At 30.1% G+C, this 19,543-nt stretch overlaps 5 protein-coding genes across 7 annotated transcripts; 2 read left to right on the top strand and 3 right to left on the bottom strand.

Moving 5' to 3' along the window:
* Positions 1 to 918: 918 nt before the first annotated feature.
* LOC145752969 (uncharacterized) lies at positions 919 to 5,125 on the top strand. Its single transcript, XM_082569349.1, has 10 exons — positions 919 to 1,096; positions 1,385 to 1,500; positions 1,754 to 1,843; positions 2,015 to 2,144; positions 3,244 to 3,424; positions 3,669 to 3,813; positions 3,985 to 4,118; positions 4,341 to 4,394; positions 4,550 to 4,872; positions 4,959 to 5,125. The coding sequence occupies exons 1-10, from the start codon at positions 1,012 to 1,014 to the stop codon at positions 5,054 to 5,056; spliced, it is 1,356 nt and encodes a 451-aa protein (XP_082425475.1). The 5' UTR covers positions 919 to 1,011; the 3' UTR covers positions 5,057 to 5,125.
* Positions 5,126 to 6,890: 1,765 nt separating this feature from the next.
* Positions 6,891 to 10,416, top strand: LOC145752128 (geranylgeranyl transferase type-1 subunit beta-like). The gene is made up of 9 exons (XM_082568343.1): positions 6,891 to 7,098; positions 7,297 to 7,424; positions 7,583 to 7,653; positions 7,770 to 7,921; positions 8,223 to 8,355; positions 8,594 to 8,718; positions 8,790 to 8,892; positions 9,396 to 9,504; positions 9,580 to 10,416. The coding sequence occupies exons 1-9, from the start codon at positions 7,007 to 7,009 to the stop codon at positions 9,882 to 9,884; spliced, it is 1,218 nt and encodes a 405-aa protein (XP_082424469.1). The 5' UTR covers positions 6,891 to 7,006; the 3' UTR covers positions 9,885 to 10,416.
* Positions 10,417 to 12,697: 2,281 nt separating this feature from the next.
* LOC145753071 (uncharacterized) lies at positions 12,698 to 14,559 on the bottom strand. Its single transcript, XM_082569462.1, has 5 exons — positions 14,466 to 14,559; positions 14,138 to 14,341; positions 13,579 to 14,016; positions 13,354 to 13,471; positions 12,698 to 13,283 (listed from the first exon to the last, which is right to left on the bottom strand). The coding sequence occupies exons 1-5, from the start codon at positions 14,503 to 14,505 to the stop codon at positions 13,070 to 13,072; spliced, it is 1,014 nt and encodes a 337-aa protein (XP_082425588.1). The 5' UTR covers positions 14,506 to 14,559; the 3' UTR covers positions 12,698 to 13,069.
* A 262-nt stretch (positions 14,560 to 14,821) lies between these two features.
* Positions 14,822 to 16,956, bottom strand: LOC145753090 (uncharacterized). 2 transcript variants are annotated; one of them, XM_082569481.1, is made up of 4 exons: positions 16,604 to 16,956; positions 16,088 to 16,348; positions 15,601 to 15,682; positions 14,822 to 15,482 (listed from the first exon to the last, which is right to left on the bottom strand). In XM_082569481.1, exons 1-4 carry the CDS (start codon positions 16,833 to 16,835, stop codon positions 15,317 to 15,319), a joined length of 741 nt encoding a protein of 246 aa, XP_082425607.1. In that variant the 5' UTR covers positions 16,836 to 16,956; the 3' UTR covers positions 14,822 to 15,316. The 2 variants fall into 2 exon arrangements, with proteins under 2 accessions (XP_082425607.1, XP_082425608.1); XM_082569482.1 differs by having other exon boundaries at positions 15,601 to 15,655.
* Positions 16,957 to 17,310: 354 nt separating this feature from the next.
* On the bottom strand, positions 17,311 to 19,254 carry LOC145753104 (uncharacterized). Of its 2 annotated transcripts, XM_082569501.1 has the most exons (5): positions 18,994 to 19,254; positions 18,616 to 18,876; positions 18,374 to 18,451; positions 18,130 to 18,214; positions 17,311 to 18,012 (listed from the first exon to the last, which is right to left on the bottom strand). In XM_082569501.1, the coding sequence occupies exons 1-5, from the start codon at positions 19,232 to 19,234 to the stop codon at positions 17,862 to 17,864; spliced, it is 816 nt and encodes a 271-aa protein (XP_082425627.1). In that variant the 5' UTR covers positions 19,235 to 19,254; the 3' UTR covers positions 17,311 to 17,861. The 2 variants fall into 2 exon arrangements, with proteins under 2 accessions (XP_082425627.1, XP_082425628.1); XM_082569502.1 differs by lacking the exon at positions 18,374 to 18,451.
* Positions 19,255 to 19,543: the final 289 nt, after the last annotated feature.

Below are 19,543 nucleotides of genomic sequence, written 5' to 3'. Positions count from 1 at the left end.
GCAATTTATATTATTCCAATGCCATCTACATACTGTCACTTCCTATTTTAAAACAATAAGTTATATACAAACTTATTGTAGTGCAAAAATAAATGTTATTCTCAGGTAATTAAAATTATAATAAACAAGCGGTAAACATGCTTTGTCTGGGATGGATTCAGATACTCTATATTTTTTGTAGAGCTTACGCTATTTAATACTGCTTATAGTGAGTTTTGGCATGGTGGAATAAAATATTTTAAAATGCGATACTTTCACAAAATAATTTTAAAACAATTTATCAGGTTTTGTTTGTAGCTTTAGTCTGCTTAGTAAGTGTTTGTAAAAATCCAACCTTTTTGTATCAACAGAATGTCACTAAGGGTTAATAATATTTATTTTTAAGTGCACTAATCATACCAAAAATAGCCACTGTACATGTAAGGGGTGCCAACGACGGTAATCGATCTAGAGTAGACATTACCATGTTCACAGCTTACAAACAACAATGACATTTAAAATTTTTAACATATCTCTCCGTAACACAAGTTTAAAAAACATCTTATAGGGCGGTATATTTTTATAATAACATCTATCACTTGTTTATTACGATACAGTTGCTAAGGGAATAAAACAATAGCCAATAAATTAAAGGGCCTTCCGCCTATTTATTAAAATGAAATTTGATACAAAAGAAATAGCTGTTATTTAATAGAAAACTTGAGTTTCAACGTTTACGTGACGCAGAAGTAAAAGTTTCTGCAGGTTTACAATCATATTAAAGTGCCTTACTTAAAATAATATTGCGTAGAAGTAAATACAGCTCATTTCCGCACTGTGTTCATGCGTAGTAGTGCAACATAATCAGTAAGGTAGAAGCGAATTATAATTGTTTGATTGATTATAAGTTATACGGTTTCATTTTTAGAAGTTTATTAATAAAAATTTAATCAGGTTTGCAGTCTATGTTTTAACATATTTCAAGGTTGTATTTTTTTGAAGTAAAACAGTCTTAAACTGTCGTTGTTTACCATGAATTGGACTAGCAACAAATTACGTATTTTGTTACTGTTGTTTATTTATGTTATCGAGACCAACGCACAACTTGTTTCTTCAGGTAACAAAAACATTTTAAAGATTTAAAATAAATTTGATATTTAAAAAAAAGAGTATAGCATTATAAGTTTTTGTTTAACTTGTGACATTCTTTATTATTGCTGCTATGACTAAAGGTTTTTACTAAGTGAATCATAATTTGTTTTAGTTTCATTTTAGATAATGCCGCCATTATTTAACAACTTTATCTTTTAAATTTTTAAAAATATAGTATTTATTCAAGAAAAAATATTTTAACAATTTTTTGTTACACGTAAGAATTTAATACAATATTTTTGGTAATTTTTAGACGTTTGTGGTACTGATATTGGAGACCAGTCAGGTAGTATATCGTCTCCTAATTATCCAGACAACTATCCCGATAGTATAGATTGCACATGGACTTTTTTGGCCCCGGAAAATACGGTAAATTTTTTAAAGACAAAGCGTGGTGGCTGTTTGATATTGGCAATAAAATTTAAATTTAAAATATTTTTCAAGCTTTTGGGATGGTTAAAAATTATTTTATTAATATACAACAGTTTTATTGAACCGTTCGCCAAATTGCCTATTAAACAGGCCAATTATTAAAAAAATTTGAATACAAAGCGTTAGGTTCGCCTAATAATTGGATTAAAATTATTCTATTTTGAGCTTGACCACTTCAATTTCTTTGAAGGTTATTTCCGTTTCGTTTGCCAACTTTTTACTCGAAAGTGGACTAGGATGCACGTACGACTTTTTAGGAATAATCGATGGTGAAAACTCGGTAACTAATATTTTTGTTAACTTTTACATGTATTAATACTTGGCTTTAGTTAATAGATGGAAAGTATTTTATACAATTTAGCCTTTTTTTAGATGTGCTATTTATAACTAAAGTTTATTTCTTTTGTACAAAACATCTTTAAAACAAAACATTGAATAATTTGTTTTTTAGTTGGGAAATTACTGTGGGTTTACAGGTCCTAATGACTTCACGTCTACCACAAACAACGTCACTTTTGTTTTTCATACCGACGGCAGTTCAAGTGAAGACGGGTTTTTGATTACATGGAGATTTAAGGAAGGTAAATACTAAGTATTACCACTCAAAACTAAACCATAAGACAGGTCTTTATACCTTTAGATCAAGTTAGTTTTTAAGTTTTAGGTTCGCAGCTTTCATTCTCTTTGTTACAATAAGCATATACTTGATAATGTGACTGTGATTAGATTTCAGTTTGTATTTGTTTGGATCGACCTAGAACTATGTTTTCGATTTTAAGTCTAAATGTCCAACGTTTTTACAAAACGAAATTGGATTTCGCAAATCTACTTTATACTAAAACCAAAATCTTTATTTTGGAATTTTTTTAAATGTAACGATGTAATGTTTCTACTTGGTCTACTATATTAGCAACCGCTGAAACAACAGACTTGGGTATACCTTTAACAGCACAGTCGACCGTGTTCACAGAAAGTATTATTACAACAACAAAAATGGATCAAATGACAACTAATATCAACAAAAACATGTTAACAAATAAAACAGTACAAAATATAAAAACAACAACAATCGAAGTAACAACACAACATCGCTATTCTGCTACACAAAACCCACAAACAACAACAATGTTAACTCAAACAACACACGCAATCGTAAATCAAAGGAGAACAACACTGTTTCAAACACAAACAAAATCTTCCACTCATGGATCAACAACAACAAATTTAACAAACACAAAGTTATCAACACTTACAATTACGAACAACACAACAGTAACAGTAAACAATCCAAATTGTACATTAAATTCTACTGTTGACTTTTCTGGTAATTATTAAACTAAACAAATTTGTAGCCTAACTGAAATCTTAATACATTTACATAAAAAAATTATAAAAATAATAAATTATTTTACAAAACAGAATCTACTATTTTTAGATGCTAAATGTGTTATGGTAAAAAAAATTAGTAGTGTTATTAGTCAACAGTGCGTTTCACGTTATCTCTCTATTTAGAACAAAGTTATTTAAATTTCAACAACTTATGTTTAGCAAACAAAATTGTATTAAAATATTGACACGTTCAGAACATTTTAAGGCGAAAAATTAGAATTTAGACTACCATTTTATATAAAAGCTTTACGTTAAATCACGGAACTAATAATTAAATTTAATTTTTTACAGTTCTGTTACGACGAAAAAGATCGAATGCTGTGCTGTTTATTTCACTGTTTAACCTAACTGAAACGGTAAGAGACGAATTTGTAACACAACATAACGGATTTCGAGAAATAGTAGGATCTTCTAACATGAGAAAAATAACTTGGGACGACGATATTGCGGCATTTGCTGCATCTTATGTCAGGTACACGCGTATTCTTATAGTTTTGTTGCGTTAACTGTTTTTATATATGCTAAAGCGTGGCAAATCAAATTTGTTTGGACGATTTTTATTTTGTGTTATTTGTAAAACAGTTGCTTATTTAACTCGACATTTAAAAATACTTTCGCATATTTAAAATAGTCATTTAGGTTTTATTTTAGTTAACCTCGAAACAACTTAATATTAAATCTGTAAAAACATGTTTACCAAAACGAATTTCTTACAGAAACTGTAGTTTTGAACATAGTGACACTGATTTACGGCGAACTGACGAATTTGCAGAATTAGGTGAAAACTTGCATCTAAAACGTGTGCCGTCTAGCGAATTAAACCAAAACCCAATTGATTCAATAAATCCTTGGTTTGCAGAGGTAAACTCAAATTTAGCCTAAACTACAAAAATGTTGCACAAATCAGCGCGCCCTTAATTAACTTTTCGAATCATATTTTAACTAATGCTAAATGTTATTCGATTTTGTATGAATTTATTACTGTGGATTACAAAATATTGTGCTTATGGTAATGTTGTAATTTGCATACAGTTCGAATACTTTACTTACGACGATCAAACATGCGCTGTAAACAAACAGTGCGGACATTATACCCAATTTGTTTGGGCTGAAACTTACAAAATAGGTTGTGCTGCTGCCTATTGCAATGTGCCACCCGCTGACCAGTAAGCCACAGTTAAGCTAATTTAGTTTGAATCCAGTTTTAATTTTTTTTTAAAAGCAAAATGCAATATATTAAAAAAATGCAATAAAACAACAATAAAATTATAGCATATCTGCATTACCTGATTACCTTTTTCTGTAACGAATTTAACAAAACAAATTACTATTTTAAAAGAGGATTAAATAACTTTTTAACCTAAAATTTATACATTTTTATGTTGTAGGGAATATTTTCATCACACCCTACTGACATGTTGCAACTACGCAGTTGCCGGAAAGTATGACTTTATTTTTAAAACCTGATAATTTATCATATTCATCAAAAAAACTGTCAAGCTTAAATATTACTTATATATATTTATTAGTTAACGTTGTGTTTTGCAATTGTTTTTTAAATAAAAAATAAGTTCTAGCGATTATTTTAAATTTCTAGCGTTATTGATCCTACCACTAATCGTGTAGAAAGGCCGTTTTCAAAAGGTGATGCTTGTAGTCAATGTAGCGATCCGACCGACGTTTGTGAAAATGATTTGTGTGCTAACAGCGCAAGGGACCAAGTTGCAACTGGCACATCATCAACAACAGCAATGCCTTCTACAACACCAACAACAACAACAACTTTAATAACAAGAATGCCTTTTACAAGACCAACAACAACTCCTATAGTTTCAACTACTACAACAAACCCCACAGCTTCAACAACTTCAACAACTATACCAACATCCACAACATCCAGGACAACGCCTGGACAACAGGGTATGCAATACTTAAAATACCTTAATTGAAAAGTGTAAATTATATCAGAAATGAAAACACTCTTGCTTACATTTTAACTTTTTTAGGTCCAGATGGTACGCAAGGAGATGCATCGCATTGTATTCAATCACCAATATTATTTTGGGTTTTTACTGCTTTTGTTTTTCATTTTATCTTTATATAACTTATATTAGAACCCAATATTTATATTATAATACTGTACTTCTTTTAATGTTGCAACCGATGTATACATACAAAAAATAAAATACATAAATTTTTAAATATGAAGGTATAATTTATAATTAAACTGTTAAAACACTCTTACCTTGCTTAAAATGATGTCAACGCAAAGGTTAATGCTTACTTTCGTTTACCAACTCTAAAAATTTTAACATTTGCAATTCCAAATTCTGCTATGTTAAATACTAACTTAGCTTAAACCCAACAGTTTAAAGACAGTGTACAATTCTTTCGTGTTAACCTAACTGTAGCCTACAAATTAAATTTAATATAAAGCGTGAATTTACTAAAGTGGTTTGCCCAAAACCGCGAACGGCGCTTGGACAAAATCTGCGAGAAATTCAATAGCTAAGCGAAACAATTTATTTACTTTAGTTGTTTATTTTTAGCGTTGTAATTAAAAAAAGATGTATCACAAAACATTATTGCTAAGACCGGGAAAAAAGTGTGAAGCATTTAATTTATAACAAAGGCATTTTATATAATCTTAAAAGCAATTCAATACACATAGTTAACTAAAAAAGGGAAAAATAAAAAAAAACAGTTCTGTTACTTTTTGTCAATTTACACGTAAATGGAATGTTAGTTCACAAATTTGTTTGATTTTAACATAGCTCATTTTTCAGAATTTCTAAAAAAAAATAAACATGTGTTACAACCTTATACAAAATAAGTTCACATTTTTATTGTTGTAGACTTACCTTTTATCAAGCACTAAATGAACAGCACCCGATGCTGTTTTTAGTTTTGTTTTAAATTCCTTAGGATTTAATTCTTGCACTGACTCGCCGTTTATTTTGACTATGACGTCACCTCTTGCAAAACCACACATTTCAGCAACGGATCCAGGGGTTACCTCAAAAGAATTTTTTTTTTTTTTTTAATACTCGTTTTTTTAAGTAAATTAAAGTTGTTACTAACCTTACCTTTGTAACAACCATAGGCTTGTTTAATTCTTTGCCACCAGATACTTCAAAATCCGAAGGCCGGGAGTTGAACTGAGTTATCAGATAATACAAGTTTGATTTCGACATTTTCTTAAACTCTAAAATGAGTTTTTGTTACAAAACTAACGCCTACTAGTTTAATTAATATTATTCTAAGATTTGGTCTACAGTGTATATTAATTTATATCAAACTTAATTAACTACCTTCTCATTTTTGGAACTATATTACTTGTAAGATTAAGTATAGTTTAATTTTAAACTGTAATTAATTTTAATTAATTTCTGGTAAAGTGTATTGATAATTATTTTACGTGTAGAATATACGTTTATTTTGCGTGTTTTAATCATATATCACAGTGCACTTCCGTTACTGAATCACGCTAAGTTAAAGTGTATAAAAATTACTATCTAAAAAGAAACATATAAACATAAGTGAATTAGATTTTAATAAAAAAAAAATTTTTCGACGTTAAATTTTTTTAACGATATTGTAATATTGTTTGATAAAAGGTAAACTAACATAACGGTAAGGATATATCAGAATTTTTAAAAAATACCGCGAAAATCACTGGTTGTGGTTCGCGAAATTTGGTTTGTTGCAGCCATATTATGACCAGCAATTTTTTTTAAAGGCAACTGCCACTTTATTTAAAATTTTATTTTTAACTATAAACGATACAGCATAAACGGGGTTTATTTAAACAGTAATCAACTAAAATCACCTAGCGTCACTAAAACTCTGTGTGACGCAAGTAAAAAAATCCGCCTTCCGTCCATGTACTCCGCCTTTTACATAAAGCCAAACAAATATTTTCTATTGTATTTTGTCAATGTATTTTTGTTTGTAAGATTTTGTACAATTTAAATGTTGCTATAAACTAAAAAAATAAACAATTGGTCGTATTGTATAGATATTATATGTTTTGATTCTAAAATTTACAAATAGTATGGAATCTTTTGAGAAGAAAAAACACGTTCGTTTTTTTACACGAATTTTACATATTTTGCCAAATAGATATTCATTGCTTGACACTAGCAGGTATTTTTATAAATATTACGTCTTGTTGGACTAATTAAAAAAAAGTTTTCCAAAAAAATAGAACTATAACGTTAGACTTTTTAGGAATTGCCATGTTGTAATAGTCTTGAATAAGATGGTACTAGTTTTGTCCTTTTTTAAACCCTAATTTAACTTTTTATAATGTTTTTTTATTATGTTGTTTTTTTTGTTGTTTAGATTGACGGTTGCCTTTTTTGCACTTTCTGGTTTGGATGTTCTAGATTCACTGGATGCATTAAGCGAAACTAACAAACAAGAAATTATTGAATGGATTTACACACTACAAGTTGTTCCTAATTTGACAGGTGCATGCATAATCTACATATTTAATGTTATTTTATTTGATTTTATTAACTTTAAAAGCTGTATCTGAAATAGCAAATATTTGGTTATGTGTAGTTTATGATCTGCGTTGAATTCTTGCTGCATTTACGTTTTTTTAAAATACGTATTTTTAATTTAGATACGAATCGAGGTAAATGTGGTTTTCGTGGATCTTCTACAAATGGTGTCACCACAAAGAAAAATACAACAGTAAATAAATGTGTTTGAGTGAAGTTTTTTTTTGTTGCCTTTGTTTTATTTAATAACTTAATACCCCAAATTACTCCGTCATTTATTTTGTCGTTTAACATGATAGCCTATTTTAGTCTACAGAATCTACAAACATATATGATTGCAGCCACATTACAATGACTTACACTGGGTTGGCTTGTTTGCTTATTTTAAATGATGACTTAAAAAGAGTTAACAAAGAGGCTTGTTTGGATGGCATAAAAGCTCTACAAATCCAAGATGGAAGGTAGGATTAAAAATTGTGTTTTGTATGTATTACAATTTTAAAAAATTATTGTTAGTTAGCAAATTTTACTTTTAGTACTAACTTTTTTACATGTAGGCCTATTTATTTACTTGTTTTAAAACATTAACACTGTGAACTTTGGACCATGGAATATACTAAGTATCAAGTGACATTTGCTTTGTATGCCTTAATTCTGTTTTTGTAATTAAATATTTTTTCAACCATTTGTAATTTATTAGTATGTGGTTATGTATAAATATATTTTGGTATAAAATTAATTTGTTTAAATTACTTTTTTTAGTTTTAAATCTACTTTTGATGGAAGCGAAAATGATATGAGATTTCTATATTGTGCCTGTTGCGTGTGTACTTTTTTAGATGATTTTTCAGCCATCAATTGTGAATCAGCAGCTAAATTTATCCAGCAAAGTCTGGTAAGTATTGAAAAGGAAATTATGGGGGATTTTCGTAATTAACGTTTAAGCCTATGTTTTTTTGTTATAGCATAGAACTAAAATATATATTATATACATTAAACATCAGTACAAATACTGTCACCGTTTAAGACAAAAAATATTTTTAGTTTTTACCAAATTTTTTTTTTTTTAATTTATTAATTTTGTTACTCCCTTTTTTTAAATATGTTATAAAGAAAGTGGTTTTGCTGTTTAGTGTTATGATGGTGGATTTGGGCAGGGACCAAACCTGGAAAGTCATGGTGGTTCAACATTCTGTGCAACTGCATCATTATTACTAATGAAAAACTTTAATATTTTGACAACAAAACAAGAACAGAGGTAAAGTAAAAAAAAACTTTCTGTAAAGTTTGTTAACTACTTGACCTTTTTTAACTTTTTATGTGTGTCAGATTAAAATCTTGGTGTATTTCTCGGCAAAAAGAAGGTTTCCATGGAAGACCAAACAAGGATGACGATACTTGTTACTCTTTTTGGGTCGGTGCAACTTTAAAAGTAAGTGTTTTTGTATATTTTATGAAAAAAGATCTGTGTAAGAGACTAAAAAGTTTATCGGTTTAATTTATCTTACTGGCAAGGGCCATAAAGTCGGCGTTTACACAAAAGATACATTTTTTGTATATATATTTTTATCCTTGATGTAGGAAGGTTAAATGCACGACCTAAACATAGAGTAACATCAGTTACCCCGACCCAGTCTCGAGTTGCTTTTCGCAGTTTGGTATATTATATGGGTTATAATTGCCCAGTAATTATGCTGGTGATTAAGTTCTTGCTTGGCAGAAGTTTATACTGTTTATATCGCCTTACTCAAGGGCACTACAGCATAAGAGCAGTGAGGATTGAACCCACGACCTCATGTGGTATAGCAAGTGTTTTACCACTACACCACGTCCCCGGTTTATACAAAGATAAATTGATTTACAATTTTTTATATTAAAAGATATATTTAAAAAAAAACTTTTACAATTTGGTTACAAAATAACTTTTTTTTGCAGCTTCTTGGCATTTTTGAATTGATCGATTTTAATAAAAATGAAGAGTTTTTGTTTTCGACACAAGATGACGTTGTCGGTGGTTTTGCAAAATGGCCTCAAATACATCCAGGTTAAAAACACACTTTAATACATATATATATTTCACTTTAATTTTATTTAAAAATAACTTTACTTTTACATTTAGATGCATTGCACAGTTACATGGGTATATGTGGTTTATCCCTAATGCGGATGCACGGACTTAACCAAGTCGATCCCGCGTTAAGTATAACCATACGCGCCAAAAAACACATGTTAAACTTGCATAAGAAAAACGCTATGCAAAAGGCTCACAAAGAAAACGCGCAGGCTAATGGTAGAAACCGCACGAGAAGTAACACTTCTACGTTAGATAAAACGCATACCGGTACCGTTGTTTTAGCTTTTGTCGTAGGTCTTGGTGCTGTAATAATGCCGTGGATTTATAAGGCATATTTCGCGAGGGGCTGATTAAAAAAAAAATTATTTAAATTATGTTTTAAATATATGTGGATATTGATCTTTCTTCAAGTTTGTTTTCGGTTATTGAATTAACAGCCACGGTGTGTAATAAGCAAGTTCACTTGAAGGGATTAAATTTCTTTAATTTTTTAATAAGAATTTTCTTAAAATCTATTTTTTTGTGTTTGGCCATGACATATTTAAGTAAGGAGTTTTTGCATATTTTGCATGTTGTTTGACATTCCAAAATGTCTTTTTTGCAATATAAAATTAAATTTAGTTTTTTTTTAAATAAAAAAGAGATAGAGATATATGATTTAGTTATAAGTACTTTGTTTAAATGTAGGTCATTACACTGTGTGTTAATATATGTTAGCACTGCTTGGGTTTCTATGACACTAGGTGGCAATCTGGCACAATTTTTTTCTTACTGCTTTCTTAAAGTTTGAATTAAACATTATTCTTCCACAGCTCTTTTTATATTTTTGACAAATTATTATCTTTGTTTGTTAAAAATTATTTTATCATGTGTTAACTAAATCAAAATATATAGAAAAATATAATAATGTATTTTTATTTAATAAAAAATCGGATTTTTTTATATCTTTCGATAACATACTGACATACCATTTAACTTTATCTAAATTATGCTTTTCAAATAAAAGTTATCATATTTTCTTGTCAAAAGAATTTAAGAAAAAGGGCTATACCAGCAATTATAAAAGGTTACCTTGGAAAACATTAGGTTATACGAAGTGTGTTTTGCCTTAGTCTCGCACCAGCTTTTGTCCTTACCCTTGTGTTTATTATCTATGACATACGTATATCATAACAAAATTGTGCATTATTTGTCACATAATTTACGTGGAGTTATTTTGATCTTTTCCATAAATGGTTAACTTAGCCTAAAATAGGAAACGTATCATTATTAACCCGAATAAAAATAGGAAATTAATTGTCCTTTGTTGTTAACGTTTTAAAAATTTTTATGGTTTTTAGCTTATATTAAAACATCTTTTGTATTCAAAAAGTTGAGCAAACTCTAGAAAAAATGATTTTAATAAAAGAATGTTTTTTGATTATTGGTAAGTTAAAAACGTTACAAATACTTTATTTAAAAGTAATTAATGTAATAAGATGTAACTGTTTGAAGTGAATTATTCTCGACAGTGTTATTTGTTTAGCAATAATTGGAGGATTTTGTCACTCAGAAACTGAATGTCCTGTTACTTATCTAAAAGCATGGGGCGTTCGTATACGGATTGGCCATGGACATCCGTGCAGATTAATTTTAAATCAGGGAAACGGAATAAGCCCCTTGCTTATGCGTTTGTTAGTAAATGAAGGATTACACGCAATCACAATTAATGGTAAACAATTTGATTGGTATAAATCGATGTTAGAAAACTGACTTTACAGTCTATAATTTAGAGTAACTTTTGTTACTCTTAAATATAAAATAATATTTATTTTAATGCCTGATAACAAATCTGTTAATTGTTTATTGGCTTCCCACTTTTTAGTAACGTTTATAGTTATGTAATAAAAAAGTTGTAGTCTATATACCGTTTAAACCAAAAAAATATTTTAGGTGAAACTTTGACGCAAAATTCGAACGAAGAGGAATATCTGTGGTGTGGCTGGTATTCAGATTTACGAAACGAGTCCTGTTATTTACCCAAAGAAACCCTAAGTCTCTGTAACTCGAACAGTAGTTTTGAATGGCCTTTGGTTCTAAGATTTACACAGTCTGTTTTCGTGATTTTATTGGTTGATGAAATTGCATGCGTTGATGTAATCGACACCACCACTTCAACAGTGACAACGAAAATTATGAAGACCAGCACAATTTCTGAAGGTAAGGTTACCTTAAGTGCCAGCAAATTTTAAATCAAACTGACTTAACTTTTGCTTAATTTTAAGGCTACACTAGGGAAATGACAAATCAATGTGATTATCTTCTCTATCAAGTTTCTCTTGGGATTCTATCTGCTTTAATTTGTATATTGGCGAGCGGCATTTTATTTTGCACATGCAGGTAGTTTTACATATATAAAAACATATGCATTAAGCTTAGTATTTTGTTTTTTAATGTATGTTTTATTGAAAACTGAAATAGACTTTTTTTTGTTTATCAGAAAATCTTCACCAAAAACAAATAGCAGGAACAGGTTAATTAACCAACATGTTTACCACAACCACGACGTCCCTGATATTAACAGCCAACCTTACCATACCTTAGGGCCAACAACTAGCAATAGACCCAAAGAGTACGAAAATGTTAACCCCAACAGAGTTATTCGATTTTCGGATGACCAAAAAGATAATGTACATGGCTACCTAAAGCCCTTTCCCGGGAGACCTTCGTATATTGACTTTAATAAATGAAAAAAAATGTGTTGCTTGTGTTGGTTAGAGAGGATTAATGTTTTATACAATAACGTTTATATTATTTTTAAGTCATGATTTTTTGATTTGTTTTTTCGTCTATACATTGTTAAAATTTACTACATAAAATTATATTGGTTTTTATCGAATAAATATATATATATATAGCCTACACAAGCTTCATATTTGGAAAAAGGTCGATTTAGTATGTAACTACACTTACAAATTATACCAAATTAAGATTTAAGCGTTGTATGATTTCAGGCCGGAAGTTATAGTTAAAATATCGTTACGTATTAAGGCCCTTAAAGTACTCACTAGCCTATTTCTAATTAAGTCAGTAAAACTTAAATTAAGCATTTGTTAGTGTTTTGTGGTTTATGTAAAATGTGACTGACTGATGCAAAAGTTAACACTTTTTTTCAAAAGTTTTTTGATCAATTTATTAACAATACTTTTTCTAACCCTTTTTTAGTTAAAAAACAGTTTATTATTTACATATAACAGGTTTGTGTTGAAAAGTTTAAGAAAAATACTGAGTCATATCAAACTAAGGTCATATTTTGCAAAACTAATTTATATTAAGAAATAATTTTATTTGAAATTAAAAAATTGTAAATGCGTCATCAAATTAGACCACCATTTACGTTAAATCTAAAAGTTGTATTTAAAAACTGTAATTGTGAGAAAGGTAAGCGATTAATAAAATTACTTCTTATTTAAGGTGGTACTGAAGAGCTGTACTGTTGGACTTTGAATGATATTTTCAAAGCCCATTGGCCTGCTTTAAATCTCATCGTATTGGTTTAGGGATCAGCTGCATTTGCATATACCCCATTTTTAGTCTGCGAACCTCTTTCATTGTAAGGTTGATGATATAAAATGTTGTCTACTTCTTCACCTTGGTCTGGTGAATCAGCAACATTGTATACCCTTTCGTTAATGACGTCGTAACTAGGATTTATGTCACGATCGTTTTCAGTGGGAAGTGGTGACGAAACACTTCCTTGTTGCAATTTTCTAAATAAACACTTTGTTTAAACAAAGGAAATTTAAAGTCAAAAATAAAACTAGTCTTTAGCCTATTCACCTTATTCTTATTGCAAGAATCAAGATAATTATGATGGTAATTCCCAGTAAGCCACCCAAAATTATTACAGGAATTATGCTTATGCTGCATGAGCTCACAGTTTCCGGCGTAGGCTCATCTAAAATAAACACAAAATCCAATTTATATCAAACACTTAAAGTTGACCCTATTTTAGTTTAAAATTTTTTTAAAAATTTACTAAAAAATAATTAGTTGTCTTTTAACCTGGTTGCTGTGTTTTGGGTGTTGTGGATTGCCTTGTTGTAGTTGAACTACTACCAGTAACTGTTGTAGCTGTGTTAGCTGATGAAGCTGCGCTAGCTGATGTAGCTGTGGTAGTTGTTGAGGCTGCGCTAGCTGCTGTAGCCGTGTTAGCTGTTATAGCAGTGCTGGCTGTTGTGGTGGTTATTACGGTAGAATTCGTTGTTATTGACAAAGAACACTGGTAAAACCTCGCAATAACAGAAGCATGCATTTCGTGATTGTTTTTACTTAAAACAGGCGGCCAATTTACACTTTTTTTAATTGTTTTGTTACAAATATTTAACAAATCTTCACTCAAAATGCACGAATTTATCTGTGGGGAATTCATAAACCACCCGCACCAAATACTATTGGAATAAGCAGGCATTTCTCGGTCCAAACTTTGAGGTAACGTGGAATCTGAAAATACAGTTAAAACAAGTGGCAAAACAAGAACGATTTTTTACTTAATCAAAATTTATTTTTTATAGTAACTGCTTATTTAATCTAAATTTTAAACATATTCTTTTGTATATCTTACTATCTGGTAAAATTAATCTGTCCCGGCCACTGTAGTTTAAGATATTGATAACCTGAAGCAGCAAAACGGATTGATCATTTGGCGGTGTAAACGTCCAGTTGCATGCTCTACGGTAGGCAAAAAAACTAACTCCCCAGTTTTTCTGAACTTCTTCGCATGTTTGCAATTGCTGGCACTTTCCTATCTCAAGCAGTGTGAAAAAAACTAAATGTAAAACACTTGTTTTAGATTATTTTAAAGATTGCGATTTACGCTAACTTAGATAAACAAAACTATAAACTTCATTAGGCTACATTAACTAATCAAACCGATTTCATTACAGGCTTACCAAGAAATACCGCTTTTAATTGGCGTAGATTTAACAGCATTGTAATATTTTATTTGACCGGTTTTTAATGAACGTTTAAAACTTATGCGCGTCATATTTGTTGTTCGTGATATGATTACTGGAAGTTTGTACCAAAAACTTTTTTGTTGGCTTTGCATTCTACGTGATGTCATATAAAAATAGAGTGAGTATTTTTTTAAAATTTTGATCGCTTTTTGTAATTTATGTTTTTCATTTTAACTAAATTGGACTGGCTATATTTTGAATTGTTTTTGTAAATCCTGCGGAATATAACTCACTTGCATAAGAAAAGTTGTAAATAATTAAGTTTTATTGACATATATTAGGCATGAAAAACAAGATTATAAATCTAAGAGAAAAATAAATACAAGCAATCAAGTTTACTTACGTTTATAGCCATGAGGTCGTGGGTTCAATCCCCACTGCTCTCATGCCGTAGCGCCTTTAAGTAAGGCGCTATAAACGGTATGAACTTCTGCTGAGCCAGCACTTAATCAGCAGCATAATTACTGGGCAATGTAATCTCTATAATATCTTAAACTGCTAAAGGCAACTCAAGACTGGGTCGGGGTAACTGGTGTTTCTCTATGTTTAGGTCGCGCATTTGACCTTCCCACATCGAGGATAAATGTATATACAAAAAAAAATAAAAATTGCAATGTTCTAGTTTTTAATTGGTGCAAATCTGTTTATCATTGTTTATAAATTTATAAAAACTGTAAACATTGTTTAGCGTGATAACTAAATCGTGATATATTCAGTTTAACATCTTTGTGTGTTGTACATTAAGTCAAATGATGTATTGTTGGTGCCATAAAATTGTAGTTACTCTAATTTATTTTTTCGACCACCGACATCCCTGTCATATTAACATGTCCATACAAAATATTGTCCACATCTTCAGCTTCACCGACCTCCCTAACTTCACTGTTTACATTTGTGACGTCACAATTCGGGTGCACGTGATCGACGTTCCCACTGTTTTGTTTAAGTTTCCTTTAAAATCAATAATAACTTTAATAGTTTTGTTAAAAACCAACAGTCTTTCTTAAGAGTTATAATCAACGATTTTTGGGGGGTAATATAAGGCTATGATTGGTTTACAAGGACTTACCATACTTTAATTAGTAGCAAGATTACGACAAGACTGGCCAAACCAAATGCAATCCCTAGCAAAATAACAGTTGTCTGATCATCTTAAAATTTAAAAATAAATACTTTATTTTTATCGACAGAAATCATGGTAGGTGCAAACGCTGTATAATTAAAATGATTTTTAAGCCAATAGTTTTTCTTTATTCTAGATGTAGACAGTTCAAACATAGAGTAACATTAGTTATCCCGACCCAGTCTCGAGTTACATTTGGCAGCTTGGGATATGATTGATTATAATTGCCCCAAAAATTAAGCTACTGACTAAGTGCTGGCTCAGCAGAAAGAGGTTTATACAGTTTAAAGTGCGTTACTTAAGAGCGCTACAGCATGACAGTAGTTGGAATCGAACCAACGACCTTGTGTAGTGCAACAAGTGTTCTTTAAACTTTTGTAAGAGAACAGTAATCTATTTTATGTAGTTTGTGCGTATAAAATTACTCACTTACCTGAATTTGTATTTGTGAATGGTAAATGTGTAGTTGTTAGCTCTGAACAATCGTAAAACCTTGCAATTATCCTTAGACGGATCCAATTATTACCTGTAACTGAAACTGTAGGAGGCCAGTTTGTACTGTTCCTTACGTCCGTGTTACAAATTTCTAAAGCATCGTTATCAAGGAAACACATCTTAGCGGGATTAGAAAACCAACCGCACCAAAATGCGTTGACATACTTTATTGTTTCACTTCCAAAATCCAATTTAGATTCTGCAAAAAAAATTAATATAGATATTTATGTAGAATTAATATTAAACTTTAAAGTTATAAATACGAAACCTAATATAAACACAAAAAGCACGACATTTTTAGATTGATGATTAAGCATATTCCGATAATAACCTAGTAATTCATATAAACAAATTTGTATGGGTTTTGGTTTAAACGTTAATTAAAAAAATTCATTAGAAATCTTAATTATAAAAATAATAAAAAATAATAAATTAAGAAAAGGTTATAGCTTACTATCTGGTAGTCTTATTGTTTTGTAAAACGAGGTGTGTTCGTTATAATAAATTGAAATAATTTGAAGAAGCAACACAGAATTATTATTTGGTGGGTTAAAAGTCCACGTACATTCGATGAGCGAAGAAAATCCAATACCCCAATTAAACTGATAATCATCACAATTCTGCCCTTGCACCATTTTAAAAAACAGAAAAACAACTAACATACGTAACCTAACTAATTTATTCATTTTGATCTCTTTGATAAGTAGCTTAGGGTTAGTATAAGATTTTTTTCTCAGTCGAAAACTAACTACACAAAGACTACACTTTTTCTAATGGGTAAGCAAAGTGCACACGAAGTCTGTGTTAAACGCAATCAACTACGGGTAGCCTATAGTGATAATGGATCATTGTTATTTCTTATGGTGTCATTTCACTTTGCTCATTTTTCTATTGTTTTTTTCATTATAGCTTTAATGTTTTACGTTTAAGTTAAGTGCAAATTGTCTAAGCTGTTTTTTGTCCTCTAAGCCCCAATTTTGAATACTTTTAGGTTCAGAACAACATACATACAATTTAAACTTTTATCTAACTTCCCATTATAGATTTATAAAATAAATTAACACAAAAATTTAATTAATACATTTAACATGTACTGTTGGTTTTTTAATTTTTATACCAACACTATGCAACAGATATAAATAAAATCCATTACAAGGAAAATAAAAATTTGTTAACAAAGAACTTTTTGCTTGGGATTGATTTAACTTTATTAACTATGTGGTTTTCCGTTTTGTTACGCAGTCAACTTGTTTGCTTGTGACGTCATCGCCAGAAACCATGTGATCATTGTCTGCAAAGCGCAAACCGAAATTGATGTTTTCTAATGGTTTTCTTAAATTGGTTTTATGGGGGATTTTTTTGTTATATCTTTTTCTATTTTAATAAACCACGTCATTAAAAGCATTTTCTTCTCAGTAATGATTAATAAGCATTTTTAAACTCTATTTAACTTTGTGCAAACAGGAATGTGATTAAAAAAATTGCTTAAATTAAAAAAATCAAAGCCATTGTTATAACATAGTTAAAGCGAAATTAAAAACAAATGGTACAGTTAAAATCTGCACAATCTTGTAAACTAATTTATTAAACGGGTGTCCAATACGTTAAAATGATCTTTAACTATTCTTTGGTGCCAGAACTTTAAAATCGCATACTACATGTGAGTGTATATACACTTTTAATGTTTATGTCTATAAAAAAAGATAGTTTGTTTATTGAGGATCTTCAGCTACAGACAACCCCCCATACAAAATATTGTCGACTTCTTCAGCTTGAACGACCTCCCTAACTTCACTGTATACATTTATGACGTCACAATTCGGATGTACGTGGTCTTCGTTCGCACGTCCTTGCCTTAGTTTCCTTAAAAATCAACAATAACTTTTTCAGTTTTGTTATAAACAAACCGCCTTTCTTAAGCGTTATATTCAAGTGTTGCTGGAGGCCGATATAAGGCCATTATGGGTTTACAAAACTTACCATATTTTAAGTAGAAGCAAGATCACGATAAAACTGGCCAAACCAAATGCAACTCCCAACAAAACAACCGCAGTTGTCTGATCATCTTAAAATTTAAAATAAATACTTTATTTTTATTGAGCAAAATATTTAAAAGACTTTTTAAGCTATTGAAAAAATTGGTATAACTTTACTGGGCGATAACTAATGCGCTTCACAAGTTCTTTATTTGATGTAGTTGGTTTATATAACGTTACTAACTAACTTGAATTTCTAATTGTGTGCGGTAATGATGTAAATGTGGTTTCAAATTTTGTAGTTGCTAATGTTGTCGTTGTCAGCTCTGTACAAAAACAAATCGTAAGTTCTTGCAATCATCCTTAGACTGAGCCTATTTTTACCCTTAATTAAAACTGCGGGAGGCCAGTTTGTATTTTACCTCACTGTCGAGTTACAAATATCTCTTTTTAATTTTATTTTTTTTGAATACGAAAAACAAAAAATTACTTGCTAATAGAGTGGTAGGTAACTCGGGAGAGATGCAGTCGTGAAATGTTGCAAGCACTATCAACACATTAGGATAACTTTCTTGTTTAGAAATAGTAGGAGGCCAGTTTGCTGATGATATTCCTGTTTTATTACAAAGGCTCGATACATTTTTTTTCAACCTACACTCGTTAGCTTGTGTAGAATTTGAAAACCAGCCACACCATAAGTTTCCAGCACTTGGATTATTATCATTTTCGTGAAAATGGGGTAATTTCTTACCTGAAATAAATGGTTTTTAAAACATTTTTAATACTTTTAGTTATATTGAAATTTGAGTAGCCTATATTTAATGATTTTGCTATGCACTTATATTTAAATTTTACTAAGAACACTGACCGTCGGGTAACACAATTCTATATTTCGTTTCATTAGTGCCACGGTATAAAATAACTTGAAGAAGCAATGCGGAGTTATTTTTTGGAGGTGTAAACGTCCACGTGCATTCGGATTGGGAATACCAAAACGTAATACCCCAATTAAATTGAAGACTATCACATTTATTCCCGTGTACAGTCATATTTGCACAAATAAAAGGCATAACTACTATTAATAACCATAGATAAACCGAGTTCTTCATCCTATCTGAACAGTAGCCGTATCCTGTTTTTTAGACTAATTTGTTTTAAAAATTTTTTTAAAATGACTTCAATTTACTTTTTATCGATTAGTAAGCAAAAACGAAAAAAGATTATTTTTTAGGCAAAAAGCCTGCGTAGCCTATATCGTTTGTTGGATACATTTTAAAACTTTGCAAATTTTTTATTGATATAGCACAATTACCTGTGAGCAGTAAATTTCTGTTTTTAGAAAGTTTTGTCTTTCCATTGAATTTTTTTTTAAAGTTATTTTTAAAATTATTCAAGGCTTTAAAAGGGCTTTTGTTTTA

The sequence above is a fragment of the Corella eumyota genome, chromosome 5 (genome assembly GCF_963082875.1).
Source record: "Corella eumyota chromosome 5, kaCorEumy4.1, whole genome shotgun sequence".
Classification (NCBI taxonomy): Eukaryota; Metazoa; Chordata; class Ascidiacea; order Phlebobranchia; family Corellidae; genus Corella; species Corella eumyota.
The sequence above is the reverse complement of the archived record's forward strand: the minus strand, read 5'-3'. Positions and strand labels throughout refer to the sequence as shown.

Excerpts from the sequence above, each read along its gene's own strand:
- LOC145753071 (XM_082569462.1), bottom strand. The coding sequence starts at position 14,505 with ATGCTGTTAAATCTACGCCAATTAAAAGCGGTATTTCTTG. Across the intron at positions 14,342-14,465 it reads ATTAAAAGCGGTATTTCTTG|TTTTTTTCACACTGCTTGAG; the intron begins GTAAGCCTGTAA and ends TTTTACATTTAG. Across the intron at positions 13,284-13,353 it reads ATTCTTGCAATAAGAATAAG|AAAATTGCAACAAGGAAGTG; the intron begins GTGAATAGGCTA and ends GTGTTTATTTAG.
- LOC145752128 (XM_082568343.1), top strand. The coding sequence starts at position 7,007 with ATGGAATCTTTTGAGAAGAAAAAACACGTTCGTTTTTTTACACGAATT. Across the intron at positions 7,099-7,296 it reads TCATTGCTTGACACTAGCAG|ATTGACGGTTGCCTTTTTTG; the intron begins GTATTTTTATAA and ends TTTGTTGTTTAG. Across the intron at positions 7,922-8,222 it reads CTACAAATCCAAGATGGAAG|TTTTAAATCTACTTTTGATG; the intron begins GTAGGATTAAAA and ends TACTTTTTTTAG.
- LOC145753104 (XM_082569501.1), bottom strand. The coding sequence starts at position 19,234 with ATGAAGAACTCGGTTTATCTATGGTTATTAATAGTAGTTATGCCTTTT. Across the intron at positions 18,452-18,615 it reads ACCTACCACTCTATTAGCAA|AGCTGACAACGACAACATTA; the intron begins GTAATTTTTTGT and ends GTTTTTGTACAG. Across the intron at positions 18,215-18,373 it reads GCACACAATTAGAAATTCAA|ATGATCAGACAACTGCGGTT; the intron begins GTTAGTTAGTAA and ends TTAAATTTTAAG.
- LOC145752969 (XM_082569349.1), top strand. The coding sequence starts at position 1,012 with ATGAATTGGACTAGCAACAAATTACGTATTTTGTTACTGTTGTTTATT. Across the intron at positions 1,844-2,014 it reads TAATCGATGGTGAAAACTCG|TTGGGAAATTACTGTGGGTT; the intron begins GTAACTAATATT and ends TTTGTTTTTTAG. Across the intron at positions 4,119-4,340 it reads AATGTGCCACCCGCTGACCA|GGAATATTTTCATCACACCC; the intron begins GTAAGCCACAGT and ends TTTATGTTGTAG.
- LOC145753090 (XM_082569481.1), bottom strand. The coding sequence starts at position 16,835 with ATGAATAAATTAGTTAGGTTACGTATGTTAGTTGTTTTTCTGTTTTTT. Across the intron at positions 16,349-16,603 it reads AACAATAAGACTACCAGATA|AATCTAAATTGGATTTTGGA; the intron begins GTAAGCTATAAC and ends TTTTTTTTGCAG. Across the intron at positions 15,483-15,600 it reads TTGCTACTAATTAAAGTATG|GAAACTTAAACAAAACAGTG; the intron begins GTAAGTCCTTGT and ends TTGATTTTAAAG.